At 33.9% G+C, this 16,950-nt stretch overlaps 3 protein-coding genes across 3 annotated transcripts; 1 reads left to right on the forward strand and 2 right to left on the reverse strand.

The window, feature by feature from the left end:
- Positions 1–2,844, reverse strand: LOC134234018 (acyl-coenzyme A diphosphatase NUDT19-like). The gene is made up of 3 exons (XM_062716078.1): positions 2,024–2,844; positions 1,686–1,896; positions 1–494 (listed from the first exon to the last, which is right to left on the reverse strand). The coding sequence occupies exons 1-3, from the start codon at positions 2,774–2,776 to the stop codon at positions 280–282; spliced, it is 1,179 nt and encodes a 392-aa protein (XP_062572062.1). The 5' UTR covers positions 2,777–2,844; the 3' UTR covers positions 1–279.
- Positions 2,845–3,098: 254 nt separating this feature from the next.
- Positions 3,099–12,228, forward strand: LOC134234059 (xaa-Pro dipeptidase-like). Its single transcript, XM_062716117.1, has 16 exons — positions 3,099–3,171; positions 5,137–5,320; positions 5,429–5,556; positions 5,950–6,013; positions 6,123–6,170; positions 7,963–8,024; positions 8,208–8,252; positions 8,575–8,650; positions 9,272–9,318; positions 9,406–9,474; positions 9,657–9,734; positions 9,897–10,045; positions 10,394–10,578; positions 10,928–11,035; positions 11,370–11,453; positions 11,634–12,228. Exons 1-16 carry the CDS (start codon positions 3,152–3,154, stop codon positions 11,778–11,780), a joined length of 1,494 nt encoding a protein of 497 aa, XP_062572101.1. The 5' UTR covers positions 3,099–3,151; the 3' UTR covers positions 11,781–12,228.
- A 3,014-nt stretch (positions 12,229–15,242) lies between these two features.
- Positions 15,243–16,462, reverse strand: LOC134234030 (uncharacterized). Its single transcript, XM_062716088.1, has 2 exons — positions 16,287–16,462; positions 15,243–16,176 (listed from the first exon to the last, which is right to left on the reverse strand). Exons 1-2 carry the CDS (start codon positions 16,460–16,462, stop codon positions 15,426–15,428), a joined length of 927 nt encoding a protein of 308 aa, XP_062572072.1. The 3' UTR covers positions 15,243–15,425.
- Positions 16,463–16,950: the final 488 nt, after the last annotated feature.

A 16,950-nucleotide genomic window follows, 5' to 3' on the forward strand; every position in this document is an offset into this window, starting at 1 on the left:
AGTTGCGTTGACAAAAAAAAAGGACTGACTGACTGACGGACGGGTCAAAAACATTATACCTCACGCAACTAGTTGCGTGGGGTATAATTAATGATACTTTTCTCATTTAAGTGTACTTTTAAATTTATATAATTTTGCAATAAATACTAACATTTTATTTCATTTTTATAGAACCCGTTTCAAAATCATTTGTGCATTATATCACACATTCCATACTTAATACAGATATATATCATTTACACATGTCTAAAATTAAATCCTACATGTTCTTTGTATATATCACAGCTTTGAGCTTGCCATATCAGACAGAGTCTCATGGTGAAAGTCTGGGATGACCTGGCCATCCCCAGCTGACGTGTTCACCGAGTGAGGACCACTAACAAGCATTCTGTTCATGACAGGGTATTTATCTGGAAGCTCCGCTATAGAACACTGTAAACTGATTGGTGGATTCTCCCCAACTCTGTCAGGGTCTGTGGGGTACAACTCATCGCCTGCAAAAAAAAGGGGAGGTAAGCAGGGTGTTTTTTGCTTCTAGTGAATATGAATCAGGCTTTTGAAAACACTGTACATATACTATCTGTTTAAAGACAAATATGCAGTCTATAATTGATCCCTGAAGATATAACCATATGGAGATAACCAAGATAATCTTGTAAACTTTCTGTTTTAAATTACATTCAAACACAGGTCCTTAAATTAAACTCTGTGTACACTCTCTGCATTTTGTGTCTGTCAAAGAAATGTATTTATACATGTATAATTAAAATTTGCTTGTAACATGTCATTTAAAGCCATATATGGCGTATGTACAATGAAAATTATTAGACTAAAATTATAAGAACTTATTATTTGTATCATTACTTTATATAAAGATAGAACTTTTCCCTAAATTACAAAATCTAAGTCAATTGCGTTATAAAGATATCACAATTTAATTTGGATTCTCAGAATTTTCTCCGACTCGGAAGAAAATACAAAAGATTTAAATAACACATTACAGAGAAGATAAAATCGTATTATTAATTGAAAAGAGGTGTTATTCGTGTTCAGAATTGTATGAAAAGTTTTAATTTAAATGTATTAACTATATTTCTTTACTTAATTTTGTATTTTTCAAAAATATATTTTTTTGATCAGTTACGCCATATATGGCTTTAATTGTTTTATTACATATTGTATAACATAAGTTGCCTTTGTCAGAATGAGTTGCATCAAAACGCATTACAGTTAAACATGCTTATAACGAAGTTCCAGGGACCTACAATTTTGTTTCCTTGTAAGTGTAATTTAATTTACAAAAATATTTCATAGTTATAGAGATTGAAAATCACTTCACAGTTAGAATCAATTCATTTTAAATGTATTTCCAACAAGTTCTACTGTTCTCACTAGCTTAAAGTTCCTTTTAACAGATGCTCATTTTGAAACCATTTTTGAAGGAAAAATTGTCAAACTGCCTACTCTGAAGGAATAAATTTAATAGCTACCCAAGTTATATACTGTTATAACATGGGTTGCAACATTTTACGCTATTTTATAAAGCATAAACTTCCCCAACCCATGTTATACAGTATAAATTGGTTAGTTATTAATTAAATTCATTTCTTAAACATTTTTAATATTAAAAAAATTTTGCTTTTAATTTTTCACGATTTATGTGCCACACATGCCCACATACTGACCTGGATAGACAACAATTATGCCATCTTCACATAGTACCACAACAGGGAAATATTGTGCAACACGTTTTTCCATTGCCCTTTCCCATGCAAACTGTTGAAGGTTTTCAATGTTTTGAAAGTTAAGAAGCCTACACACTTCATAGACTTGGGGTGGAGCTAGGCCTCCTTTATGTTTGTTGTAAACACTCAGCAAAGTGTCAGGAGCTGCCCACTATAACAAAAACCAGGTTAAGTTCTAGTTAACAAATTTAATAAACAATCATTAACATTATAATGTTCTTCATCTTCTGTCTTTATCTTAAGCTGTAGGTGAGGTTTAATTCATTTTATACAATTACCTGTAAATGTACAGTCTCTTTGTCATCATGCACAGCTTTTGGAAGATGATCGAGTACACAAAGAAAGAAAGCAGTGTCGTATCTTCTACCTGATTTTTTTGCATTCGTTGACAATGTCGTAGGGGTCAGCCAATTTGACCATTCTGAAAGTGACCAGACATCAGGAATCACATTAAGTGTCCGACACATCACAATAAATTCTGCTGGGTTTTTATCCACACGTTTACGCCATTCATCGCTATCCAGGTGATAACTTGTACCAGATACTGGTTGCTGAGGAAAATTATTTTTTAAACCAGATTTATCTTCAAATGTTCTTGCAATTAGTACCCCTGACTCTTCAAAAGTTTCACGAATGGCACAAATTCTGAAAGCTAACTCACTTGGTATTTGCTCAAATTCAGGGCTTCGTGGCCTACTGAACATCGGGGGACCTTCCCCTGCAACTTTCAGAGATGTGAGTAGCTCATGACATTCTGATGCACCAAACTTCTTGTATAAATCTAACCACTCTGTCGAAAAGTCGGCATCTTCTGCAATACCCCCCGGAAACACATACACATCTGGCATGAACTTGCTTTTAGCTGACCTTTTTAGCATCAGGATTTTGTAATTGAATTCTGACAGCTCGGAGGTCACACCTTCAAGCTGCATGCCGCCGCCATTAACAAGATTAGGAACGATTTTTCTAGATTTTGAAACGAGCAACAACGTTGCTGCCTCTCTCCAATGCTTCAAAATAGCTGCCATCATAGAAATAAGCAAGTAAACCTAGATACTGAACTTTTGGAGTTTTATGTCACGGGTGCATCCATTTTTAAAGTGCCCGTATGACATTTAGCAACTCGTTCGTATAGGTAGATTTTGGTCATCTCTATCAACTTTCTGTGATTCAGAAAGTGTAAATTTATAGATTTTCAATTAACTTCTGATGATTTTCATGTGAATTGTGAGTAAGAACTTTTATAAGTGAATAAACTTGTAAAATGAACATAGAATGGCGATAAAGCGAAACAAATATGATCGTATTGCTTGATCTTAGAGTTTTAGTTTCATTTTCGATTTGGTCATATCAAAATCTTGTGACACCACTCAATAAATTGGAAATCACCTGCAACTGACATAAAGATGGCAGCATACAGAACAGAGTCAGTAATTTTTTCCTCATGTTTTTAGTTTTCTCTCTTAGAGATCTAGGTACCAAAGATAAGAGTTTAATCTTTATCTGTTTATACATTTTATCAGGGACCTATACCGTATAATCCCTATTAACCACCCCGGGCGCTTAGAAAATTGCAAAAAGGGGGCGGTTATTTTGGTATTCTCATTATGATATTTAATGTCATATTTTAACTTCAAAAAATCGTTTGAAATTAAAAAATGAATACAAGAAACTACTAAGATAATATCTAACTTTACTTAAAGTGAAGATAATCCTCCCAAATTATGCTAAATTGTTCATTTTCCACTGAGAAATTGGATAATAGACAAATTTCATTTTCACTTCCTTCACTTTTTTGATACAATTCTAATTGATTTTAATCACGTACAGGGGGCCCTTATTTCCTGACAATTGAAAAAGACCTAAGGGGGCGCTTATAGGGGTTGGGGCGGTTAATAGGGATTATATAGTATACTAGGTATAGTATTACTATATAGGTCCTTGATTGTATCATGCATATATATAGGTAGATTCAAGGTAGTCGATCAAATGTTTTTCTCCTGTCTCGAGACAGCAAGATTACTAGAGTATTATATTCTCTCAGGTACTGAGGCTTAAGAATACTTGCGCCTGCTCCTTCCTACTGTAAATCACTTTTTATTTGCGAGAACTTTATTTTCGCGTAATTACGCGAGTCTGTCTGCTCGCGAAAATTTTATTCTCGCGTATATTTGTATTATTAATGTTTATATACTAGTGATGAAACGATTGTCGCCGACGATCGATTGTCGATCATTTTTGGGTGTTCGATTCCGATTATCGATTACGTTTTTCATAATCGATTGTCGCCCAAATAAACTTGTATGATTTGAACGAAACTAATACATACACATTAACAATACATGTAAAACGAAAGGAGGTCAACAAAAATGGCGTCTGAAGTCGTAGAAATTTACCCATATCCAGGGAATGCATAGATAGAACATTCTACCGTTAAAATGATATTTTCCTACGGACCCGGTTTAACGATAGAATTCGTTCCGTGTATTCATAATGTAGCAAAAGAAACACGGGCAGTAAATCATACTCAGTGGATTTACTACTGACAATCTAGAGAGTTCCGAATGTAAGCATGGCAGGTAAATTGGAAGCGAGAGAAAAACGTTGAGAACATTAATTGGATTTTCGTCTTTATATGGATTATTTTTTGGGATAAAATGCATAAGCAATCTCCAAAAGGATTTTTTTTTTATTTATTTGGAAGTTATTTTCAGTGCAAATCCTTTTATATTCTTCAAAATCGTGTCGGAGTGTATCCACTCCGATTTGCTACATTGCAAGTATATGGGACGTATTCTAACTGTGGTGAGGGCTTGTACCGAGAGACACAGTTAGATTATTCAAACTAGGGAATGCAAATTCTGATGTCATGACAAACATTTTTAGTTTTATGAGCAAATATGTAAAAAAAAAATTCTGTTTCTTTGTTACTTATACAACAAAAAAGTTGTCTTTAGAATAAAATTTTATTTATACCGTAGTTTGTTCCATAAATGGTAAATGCTGTAAAGAAATAGAATTTTGTATTTGAAATTTGAATTACCAATTAAGTCGATGATTGATCGATTAAGCTTCTCCGATTTTGACTGATCATCGATTATGAAATTTTCTCGATTATTCAACACTATTATATACAACAGAAACCACAGCTCGCGAAAATTTTGTCTCGTTAATAAATATCAAATAGCTAAGTCGTGAAAATAAGGTGTCGCAAAAATATAGTGATCTACAGTACATTGTTGCTCTCCCTTTGCATTTCAACTCCTGTTTTCCTACCCTGGAATATAAGTCAGAATTAGTTCAGAAACAGGTGTCCCTCTTAATAAACGGTAATTTTTTTTGACAATGTTTAATTACCAAAGTTTTCAACTCTTGTCTTTTTAAATATCAGACCAGCATTCTGTCGTGGAGAACACACTTTTAAAGTACCAGCTGAGATGTTCAAAGAGAACAGGAAACGGTTGGTAGAGAAACTGAAAGCAACAAAGAAGGTACCTGCGGGGGCATATGTACTCCTCCAAGGTGGAGAATCTGAAACACGACACTGCTCAGACCATGAACCTATTTTTAGACAGGCAAGTTCCTTTCTGTTTGAAGCAGTGTTGAATACCAGTTGAATGATAGTCTATAATATATAGTAGCACTGAATGCTTCACGCAATTTCTTGGGTCTACTTTTAACAGGAGTCTTACTTCCATTGGGCCTTTGGTGTGGAGGAGCCAGATTTTTATGGTGCTATTGAGGTGGACAGCGGGCGAGGAATTCTCTTTCCACCTAAGCTTCCTGATGCATATGCAGTCTGGATGGGAAAGTAGGTCAAGTTACCTTTTTCTTAATGATTTTCTTTTCAGTTGATTTGAAGTACCAAATGTATCTTTGGATTATCCCATGTTATTTGTACACATGTCAAAATTGATTGGAGATTATGTTTAGAGAATAAAAAGCTTAAGAAATCAAATTGACCATCAGTTGAGTTTTAACACTTATAAACAAAATTTTTTTTAGAAAACAGTTTTTTTTTTCCTTATAGAAAGTCATATTTCTTAACGTGCTTAATACTGTATAGTATATGATTCTTGTGTCTTGTGCCTGGAACAATTAATGTTTATACAAACAAGGTCATATAAAAAGTACATGCTGATTGATTAATTAGAAAAGAATAGAATTATACTTCATTTTAATTAATTATTGTTTAATACTACAGACTTCTAGATCTGAAGGACTTCCAGGTTCGCTATGGTGTGGATGAGGCCCACTGGGCAGAGGATGTAAGACTTTTCTACTAATGTAAACTCACATTAATAAGTAAAAAAGTGAAATACTTTACAAGTAATTGGAACATTACGCAAACATTAAATTTATTGTTTTTCTTTACAGATAGCCAAGATACTGAAAGAGAAAAAAGCTTCTGTTCTCCTTACTTTGGTAGGTCATTCTATATCTTGTACTCATATTGCACAGAAATGTCTATAGTGGATTTAATCAAATTTTGTGATTTTTTAGCTCACCTCGACGAAGTCGAGCTGAGCTTATGCTATACCCCCTGCGTCGGCGTCCCAGGTTAAAGTTTTCGAAGCAAGTCCATTCCCAAGTAACTATAAGCCCTACCTGGACCAAGCTTGCATGGATGATGCATCTAGGGATGGACACTACCAGACTTGCTTCAGATGCTGGATCTGACCTACATTTTCCAGATGACTGACCAGGTTAAAGTTTTAGGGGCAAGTCCATTCCCAAGTAACCATAAGCCCTACCTGGACCAAACTTGCATGGATGATGCATCTAGGGATGGACACTACCAGACTTGCTTCAGATGCTGGATCTGACCTACATTTTCCAGATGAGTGACCAGGTTAAAGTTTTAGGAGCAGGTCCATTCCCAAGTAACTATAAGCCCTACCTGGACCAAACTTGCATGGATGATGCATCTAGGGATGGACACTGCCAGACTTGCTTCAGATGCTGGATCTGACCTACATTTTCCAGATGACTGACCAGGTTAAAGTTTTAGGAGCAAGTCCATTCCCAAGTAACTATAAGCCCTACCTGGACCAAGCTTTCACGGATGATGCATCTAGGGATGGACACTACCAGACTTGCTTCAGATGCTGGATCTGACCTACATTTTCCAGATGACTGACCAGGTTAAAGTTTTAGGAGCAAGTCCATTCCCAAGTAACTATAAGCCCTACCTGGACCAAGCTTGCACGGATGATGCATCTAGGGATGGACACTACCAGACTTGCTTCAGATGCTGGATCTGACCTACATTTTCCAGATGACTGACCAGGTTAAATTTTTATGAGCAAGTCCATTCCCAAGTAACTATAAGCCCTACCTGGACCAAACTTGCATGGATGATGCATCTAGGGATGGACACTACCAGACTAGCTTCAGATGCTGGATCTGACCTACATTTTCCAGATGAGTGACCAGGTTAAAGTTTTTGGAGCAAGTCCATTCCCAAGTAATATAAGCCCTACTCACACCAAACTTGCATGGATGATGCATCTAGGGATGGACACTACCAGACTTGCTTCAGATGCTGGATCTGACCTATATTTTCCAGATGAGTGACTCCCAAGAAACTATAAGCCCTACCTGGGCCAAACTTGCATAGATGATGCATCTGAGGATGTACAATTGAGACTTGCTTCAGATGTTCATTTTCCAAATGAGTGTCCAGGTTAAAGATTTGGAACAGGTCAATCCCCAATGAACTTTAAGATCTATTGAAACAGAACTTGCACAAATATTGTTGTCAGGATAAATACTAACTATTAAAAAAATATGAAGTGAGATTTGTATTACTTAAACTGATAACATTCGTCGAGGTGAGCTTCGTAATCTTTGATTATCTATGGTTTTTTTGTAGATGGACTGTATTGAGATTTATACACATATTTATGTACAATGTCTATATCGAATTGAAATATGTATCATATATTTAGGTAGCTTGCAATACTATATAACGGTACATTTAATAACATGTAGTATTTAAACTGAAAAATATTTAGATGTCCATTTATTTCAAGAGGAGTATATATAGAGAATAATACATGGCAACATCTGTATCACACCCCGTATCAACCCGAGACTTCAATATGGTTGTTTTTATTATACAGTGTATATTTGATAATAGTTTACATTGTGATGTTGTAAAATGCACTATACTATTCCATTCTATTCTAATTAACAATATTCCACTTTATTATAGAGGGGGTTGAACACAGACAGTGGCAACTATAGCAGAGAAGCTGCCTTTGATGGGATCAGTGAGTAAGTAGGGAGGGGGGTTCAAGTAACAGTGGATAAATTTCAGTAATTAATTAAATTATCTTCTTAAGAGTTGTTTCATTACTGTTCTTCTAGGAAAACATACTTTCAGAGCAACTCAGTGAAAATATTGTGTATACATGCTAAAATATATATATATTTTTTTATGAGTTATTCTTTTGGTAGGTTCAAGGTTGATAATACCATCTTACATCCTGAGATTTCTGAATGGTATGTTTTATGTTTTAATTTTTTTATAAGTGTAAAATGTACATAATAAAACCTAATTCATGAGTGTAAATCTTGCATTATAGGAGCCAAGCTTTTATATGCATTGAAGTAATCATATATTTGCGTGTAGTTTAATTTAAGAAGCAGTCTGGAAAATACTAAAATTTGAACATCACTAAACTAAGTTTTGTATACAGTGTGATTGTTTTTCTTTCCTTTTTTGACATTTAATAATTTTGCAGAGCATACAAATGCAAACACAGGAGCTCTTATAAATACGGCATACCATATCTTTGAAATGGTATTTTTATCTCTTTGATAGCCGTGTGTTTAAGACAGACTTAGAACTGGAGGTTATGAGGTACTCCAACAGAATTAGCAGTGAGGCTCATAAAGAGGTAAATAGAACAGGTTTAAGGCATCTGAGGTCAGAAAATTTTATTTTAAATATATGTAATAATGCTGTGGATCAAGCAGAAGGTTTTATAAGCTATGAGGGAGAACAGACCAAACTAACAAAATGATTCACACAAATTCAAATTAAAAAAGAATTTTATAAAAATCCCTATGCAAGCTAAGAGGCCTGTAGAGTAGTAAACAAACAGAGAAACAGACAAAGTTGATGAAAAAACACAGGCGACAGGGGGTCCACGAAGATATGAATAGAACAGAAGCACATGACTTATGTGTGGTCTGTATGTAGGAGAAGCCTATAATTTAGCAAAACACAATTTTGACAATTTAATTTCAAAAATTAGGGAATAATTTTCTTCACAATTAATTTTAAAATTTCACAAAGTGATCTTATGATATCTTACATGATACATGTAACTCCTACCTCCTAAGACCTTATAGTGCTTAATAAAATTTCAGTGCTCCGTACAATTTAATCAATCCCATTACCCTAATTAATAATGTCAACATTGAATGCTTGCTAAAATCATAGTATGAGTTTGATGACGAATTTTACTGTGTAATTTATCCTACTATAGAATTGAAACAGAGCATTATGATTACAGGTGATGAGATGTGTAAGGCCAGGAATGTATGAATATCAGATGGAAAGGTAACTTTACTCATACAATGATATAAAAGACTAGTACATACCGGTAACTGCTGTATTTTGTAATCTTCCCTAACTTTCTCTCTACAGTATCTTCAAACATTACTGTCAGTTTAATGGAGGGATCCGACTAATGGCTTACACATGTATCTGTGGCAGGTAGGGCATAGTACAGAAATTGTCATACAATGTACTATTAAATGTTAAATTTTTTAAATGAAAGTTTTTGTAATATAAACATTGTTGATATTTCTATGAAGAGATGTACTGGTATTCTTTGTCTCAGCTTTGTGCATTTCTAAGATCATGCTTTCTGTATCTGTTCTTGTGTCCTACTCCAGTGGGGACAATGGTTCTGTCTTACACTACGGACATGCAGGTGCCCCCAATGCCAAAAAAGTACAGGATGGAGACATGTGGTGAGTATCCAAAGATAGAAATCCTCAAACTTATGACAAGGAAAAAAGATGGAAAACATGTTGTTTTATATTAACATTACTGAATATAGACATTGTAAAGGATGTAAATTACATGTACTGCAGAAGGATGGTGTTTTGATTGAAAACATTTTTTTTTGTCAGCCTTCTAGATATGGGTGGAGAATATTACTGTTACACATCCGACATTACCTGTTCCTACCCAGCCAATGGAAAGTTTACAGAAAAACAAAGAGGGATTTATGAGACAGTGTATAAATCAAGCCGGGCCGTAATGAAAGCCCTCAAACCAGGTGAGTCGTACTGAACTCTCTTGTAGTCAAATGTACATGACCATGGGAAGAATTTTTATATGTAGATTGGGGCATTCAGTATTGAAATGATTTGACTTAAAAAATAGCCAGATTTCTCGCTGGATAGCCAACGTTTGAAAAATGCAGGGTTCAAATCACAGTCTTTTTTTTTACATTTTCACCTTGATCTGTTTCGTGCTTCACGGTACCCTTTGGAATCTTTAGCAATGAGCTTTCTTACCTGACCTTCAAGTATTTTAAATTTGAAATACTGACTGGTTTTTTAACATTCATTTTCTCTGAAAATTAATTTCTGACTGCAGTCTGTCCCTCTGTTGTTTTTGACAGGTGTGTCGTGGGTTGACATGCACCTGTTGGCAGACAGGGTACACCTGGAGGAGCTTAAGAAGCTGGGGCTCCTGAAGGGGGACATAGAAGACATGATGAGGGTCCGTCTGGGGGCAGTGTTTATGCCTCATGGTCTGGGACACTTCATGGGAATCGACACCCACGATGTCGGCGGGTATCCTGAGGTGGAAATTTTTCTAAAATTTTCATTAAATTCCTATCCATCAGTACATATAAAATCATGAATGGCATCCTATATGTGTATTAATTTAGATGACAAACTATGCATAACATTGTTTATTTAATGGTTGATGATAATATTTCAAGTCAAAGAATATGACTGAATATAAATGTATGCCTCATTCTTAAAAAGAAGTCTAATTTAACTCTTAAGTTAAATAAATTACCATTCAAAGTCCATGAATTAGAAAGAAACTACTCACATAAGAAGACAGAAAGTTAAATGACATGCAATTCTAATTCTTGTGAACAGTTGTTTGGCATTCTATAAACAACAGTCGTTGATATGAACAGGGAGTGGAGAGGAGTGATCAGCCCGGATTGAAGTCCCTGAGGACCGCCAGAGTTGTCCAACCCCGAATGGTACTCACCATAGAACCTGGAGTGTATTTCATAGATGTGGTAAGTTGTGGGGAATAGCAAGAGTGGCAAGTTCCACTATGGTAATGAATATAGAACTAGGATTTTATATCTTAGATGTGGTTTGTTCTTTAAAATGGTGGGAAGCAAAGAAAGGTACTTTGGATGTACTGTATGTCACTAATTTTTTTTGCATCTTATTCTCATTGGACTGTATTTGGTGCTTATAAGGTGTTTATTACATATAACTTTAGCAAGATAAAGAATAGTTGTGAATTAGAAATAAAACTCTTGCAAACAATAAGTCATTTACTTGATGCTGAATTGAAGTTGTTGAAAGCTTTGTTTTTAATGAGCAATTCTTTTTTGTTTTCAGCTGTTAGATGCAGCCCTTAACAACCCAGAGCAGTCCCAGTTCATGTGCCGTGAGGTGATAGACCAATACAGGGGATTTGGAGGGGTGAGATATTTCTTAAATATCTAGAAATATTTATATCTCAATTTGCATTATATGTATACAAATAAAATTGTAAAAAATCATTTTATTTTATTTGAATTTGAAGACTGTTTTTAATTTGAAAATTCTTCATTCGAATATTCATTACATGAGTAAATATAAAGAACAATATTTTAATGGCAGGTTCGTATAGAGGATGACGTGGCAGTGACAGATGAGGGGATGGAACTACTGACTTGTGTCCCCCGAACTGTGGAAGAGATTGAGAGTCTGATGGCCGAGGGGAAACAACGACCCCAAATCCCCCTCCCACAGGAAGTGAAGTCATAATCGGCTGTTTTAGGGGAGACAACTACCCCAGATCCCCTGCCCACAGGAAGTGACATCACAACCAACTGTTTTCAGTTGACTTACAGAGTACCCATACCATTATATACATCATAAAAGTAACATTTGTTTTATAGATATATTTATTAATTTTCCTTGTCATTTTATTTCTAGTTGATTGAATTTGATAAGTTGTAATGTAATTTAATGTATGGTTGTAAAGTGAAAGACATTTTTGTAAGAATATGCCTCTAAACTAATAAGATTTATTATTAAGGAGGTGTAATATCAAGATGGAATATGTCTCAGAAATTTTTTTTATTGTGAAGACTTAGATTATCTAATACATGAATATGGTGCTAATCAGCCTGTGAGAAGGCAAGCTTGCAATGACATGTGATCAAGATAAATATATTCATTTTTGTAAAGGTACCGTAAATCTGGAAATTTTTACATCGATTTTATTTTGCGAATCTGGGTCAAAATGCTGTTGATTAATTTTTATGTTTCAAAATTTTGTGAATGACCACTAGTTTGTTTACATTTTCTTATTGTTGAATTATTTTTAAAAAAAATATTTTTGCGAATGCAATGAACTCGCAAATTTGCATACATGCCAACTTTCCCGATTTAGGCGGGATCCTCCCGATTTTACCCTTTCATCCCGCCTTCCCGATCGGGAGAGAAAAATTAACCCAATTTCCCGATTTGAAAAAAATTCAGATTTTAAGTTTCCCTACCGCCGAATTTTGTCAATCGGAATAAGAATATCAGAGTTGTTTATTCAATGCACACAGATAAGCCTCATTGTTTATTTAGCATGCAAAGTTAATTATCCACAGGAAATCACTTCTCGCTTCAACGCACACACTGCTGTCCAGGTACAGGTAGCTTATAGCCTGGAGCAGTTAGGGGATTAATCTTTTCAGTTTGAAGGGGTATGCAAAGTGAAACACATAGATTAATGGCTTAATTATTAGTCATTGTATTAAAAACAAAACTTAAAGTCAATAAAATGATAATCAAAGAATAAAATTGGAATCCAAAAAGATCGTTTTTTTTTTTAAAACGAAAGTAGAAAATTTAAAAGCATATATACATGTAGCTGCTGATTTTAACTGCTAATAATAAAAATATTGTATACTTTGTCAATTTAAAAAAATATTCGAAATAATTAGATTAAATAATAATCTCATGTTAAGTACACTGAATTCCCCAATCTCCTATGCAGAGTTGTCGTTCGTTCATCTCTCAGACACCTCTGCAATGGGCTCACGTCAAGATTTTTGACATAACGTATAAAAAGTAATATTTGCAAGTTAATTTCAAATTAAATTAATAGTTCTTGAACAATTTAGTAAATATCTATCTGAAAAGTCAGACATAAACATATAAATTAAATTATAATGAATGTAAACAAACGCACTATTTCTTGTGTTTATCACTGTGATAAACGCGAGCCAATGACAGAGGTGAATGTATGAGCCGATGGTAGAGAGTGTGAATTCCCCATCCCCCTTCTCCCATAGATCATACTCATACATTGTATTTGTTTACATATATGTCAAGGAAATACCAGAGACCCATATGGCACTGCCAAGACTGCAAAAGCTCATCATGTTCATGATGTAGTCTTTTACAATTTTAATTTTTCTTTGGGATGGGTGGGGGTGGAGCTTTTGTTAAAAAATTCATGATTTAATTAGGCAGGCCTATTTCTCCAAATTGTTTTGTGTGTGAGATAAAATTAATTATGCACTGTCTATATACTTACTTATAGGGAATAAAGTGACACTTGATTTCAAGGGTACATACCTGAAACAAAATGTAAATTAATAAAACAGAGTGACAACTATTATAAGAAAGATATTTAAATTTGGGAAAATAAAACTGTAATTTGTATTGTTTTATTTGTGCTGTGGTATTAATAAGTGTTATCAATATTATAATTAAAAAAAAAAAAAGCATTTCATAATCATTTATTTTCACGACAAAATGTCGCGAATTTAAAGCTTTGAAAATTGTCGTCACGCGCAAAATCCCCCATGGGAATTTTCAAAAGTTGGCATGTATGAAATTTGCTAAAAATTTATCTACAGCAAAAATTTCCGGATTTACAGTATATATTTTATTCCAGATGTTTATTTGCCTTAAGCTTACTACCAGTACATTCCAAACTATTGAGTTCATTATTCACAATAATATTTATTCACAATCATATTCAGACATTTTATATGTCACAAACAGTATACAAGTATAGGAAAAATGGTTATATGCGATGCAGAAAAACTTTTGGTAATTAAAAAAACAATTGCAAAGATCAATCAATTAAGCTTTAGGATTTCTATAAAATTGAAAACTTTTCAACTTGCAATTCAATACATATACATGTACATGTATTACACATTTTACCCTGGCAATACAGTAATACATTTGACAATATTTTTCATCTTATGATTTATGGCAGTATACATATATAACAAATAATTGTCTCAGTTTAATTACATGTGATATAAAGCTGTGATTTTTCATGTATATTTACAATACCATGCAATACTCAGAAGTGTATGATTACAGTAGTGCCATATGATTATGTAGACATGTGAAAATGTTACACAGATCCTGAATTGTTCTTTTATCATGAACACGGTCTTTATTCTTTTTCGGTACATAGAATAAATCAATTCCTGTAAAGTTCTGGGGTTTTTTTTTTTCTGTTTTTTTTTTAAGAATTAGTCCCTTCCGTTGTATATCAGTCTTTTCTCTGACTGTGATTCCTTTATTTTTTGCCAACTATTTTATTTAAGGAATGAATTTAATATCTACCCATTTTATACGGTATAAAGTGGGTTTGGGCAGTTTACACTTTATAAACCGTGAAGCAGTTAAATTCATTGCTTATAATTTAATTTTCATTCATTTGACGTAAGAATAAAAGATGATTGTTCTAACAAAATGACTTCAATCTGTACAAAATTTAATTGTAACGTCGGGCGGATTGATGTGTTTTTGACGAAAGTCATTGTGACATAGGCAACCCATTTTATACGATTTAAAGTAAATTTTTTATCCAGTCAAATACAGCGTTACAACCAGAATTAAATTATTAAACAGCAAGTTTTATATTTTATTTTAATAAATTTAATTGGTTGATTCCAACTCAAAATAATACTTTCAATTAAAAACTGAGGATGGCATAGAAAGAGAAACAATTGTATTCGCAAAAGAAAATTGTGAAGTGTAATTTTTTTTTAAATTTTGTTCTAGAGCATGTGTCTAGCACCTCAATCAATTTATAAAATAATTGCTCAACTTTATGGCAGTATACAGTGTATGTAATTTACATGCCAGTAAAGATAGTAATTCTACTTTAATTTTAATTACACTTAATAGATCACAGATGATTTAAAAGTAAAAGTTTAATTAAATCAATTGCATGTGTAAAATTTCTTTTATTTTGTCAACATCCGGTGCTTCTAAACTAACTATGTTAAAGGCACCTTTCTTGTTGACCGTATAACACTATTCCTCTTAGACATGGCTACAAGTCATATATGATTGCACCAAAAAGAGTAAAATGGATTTTTTTTAAACTGAAAAATTGTGCATAAATGCATTTTTTTTTTTTTTCGAAAAGTAAGAACAAATCTATGCCTGACTCTGTGAGCTGGTAAAATCTGATGATTTATTCACTGAGTCAGAATTAGTATCTGTCAGCACCATGCTACCAGGAATTCCTTTTTCCAATTCTTCTTTTCTTGTGTTTGTGGATAAGTTTGCTGTAGTAGTGTTTGAGGATAGGCTTGCTGTAGTTGTTTTTATGGATAAGCTTGCTCTAGTTGTGTTTGTGGATAAACTTGCTGTAGCTGTTTTTGTGAATAGGCTTGCTGAGAATCCGTCACTACTTAGAAAACTATCAAAAAGTGGGTTGCTTTTTGTATTGTTAGATTCGTAGTCCATGTTCGTAACTCCAAATGCCCGAGACCTATCATTGAAGGGTCGTGGGTCTGTGACTCGAACATTAGGAAATCCTAAGTTTGTGTTTGTCATAGGGGACACAAAAGATGACGATGACAACACAGAAGAAGGTTGGTGGTCAGTCACATCAAACTGTGCCATTTCTTTGTCATTTAGAGTAAATGACTGGGTAGAACTTTCAAAGTTTCTTCTGGAAGAATTGGAATTGGTATTCATAATATCATCATACTGGTTTTCTGTAGTCTGACCTAACATGTAATATCCTAAGCGTTGTTGTTTATCAGTGTCTCCAGCATCCAAATATCCACCATCAAGATTTTGTTCCTTGGTGATTGTTTCTTGGGATGTATCATTTTCATTATTTAATGATCTTTTGTCTGTTTTTAAACTTGAAGCTGCGATGCCTTGGTTCTCACTTATCCTATTTTATATACATGAATGCATAAAAGTAAAATAAATGCAAGTTTATTAATAGAAATATATATAATGAATGCTTTTAAAACATTAAAAAATCACTTAAGAATTACGAACCTCTCTGACATGATTCCCACTATGTCACAAATTGATGGTCTGCACGATCTATCGCTATGCCAACAAGGAATCATGACGTCATCATATAGCCAGCCGGGACACTTTTCTGGTTTTTCTGGTTTCTGTCCTTCATTAAGCACACCAAGTATCTGACAGAATAAGGTTTTTAAGGCCATTGTTTATAAAAAGCTAACTTTGATAGGTGAACATTCGCATTCTCTCATTGCAATACAGAAACATCAACAGTGTATACAGTGGTATAGGATGAAGAAAGTTACAGAATACAATAATAAAAGAGAGAAACAACGATTAATTATGAATAAGGAATTTAGGTTCGTTATTCATACAACGTCAGGTAGAACTATTGTAGTTAAATACAAAGATGTTTAAAAGGAATATGAAGATATATAACAGTAACTATGTTCAAAAGTCTATTGGAACAATAAAAATAGGCAGCAGCGCAAAAATGAACTTTTAAAAACATCAGATGTGGGATGAGGTGCCACAGAGGAGTAAACATTCCTTGTCGACAAGTCACATCGCCACATGCCCCTTGTTAATATCGGCAAACTAAAAAAACGTAGACAATTCAGGGTGAAAATAATGGCCTAACAATTAGTATGAAATTCTTCAGTCAAAATTTGACTTAATGAATTATAGACTG

Source organism: Saccostrea cucullata, unplaced genomic scaffold, assembly GCF_032062105.1.
Source record: "Saccostrea cucullata isolate Sc308-1 unplaced genomic scaffold, CSIRO_AGI_Scuc_v1 ctg688, whole genome shotgun sequence".
In the NCBI taxonomy this organism is placed as follows: domain Eukaryota; kingdom Metazoa; phylum Mollusca; class Bivalvia; order Ostreida; family Ostreidae; genus Saccostrea; species Saccostrea cuccullata.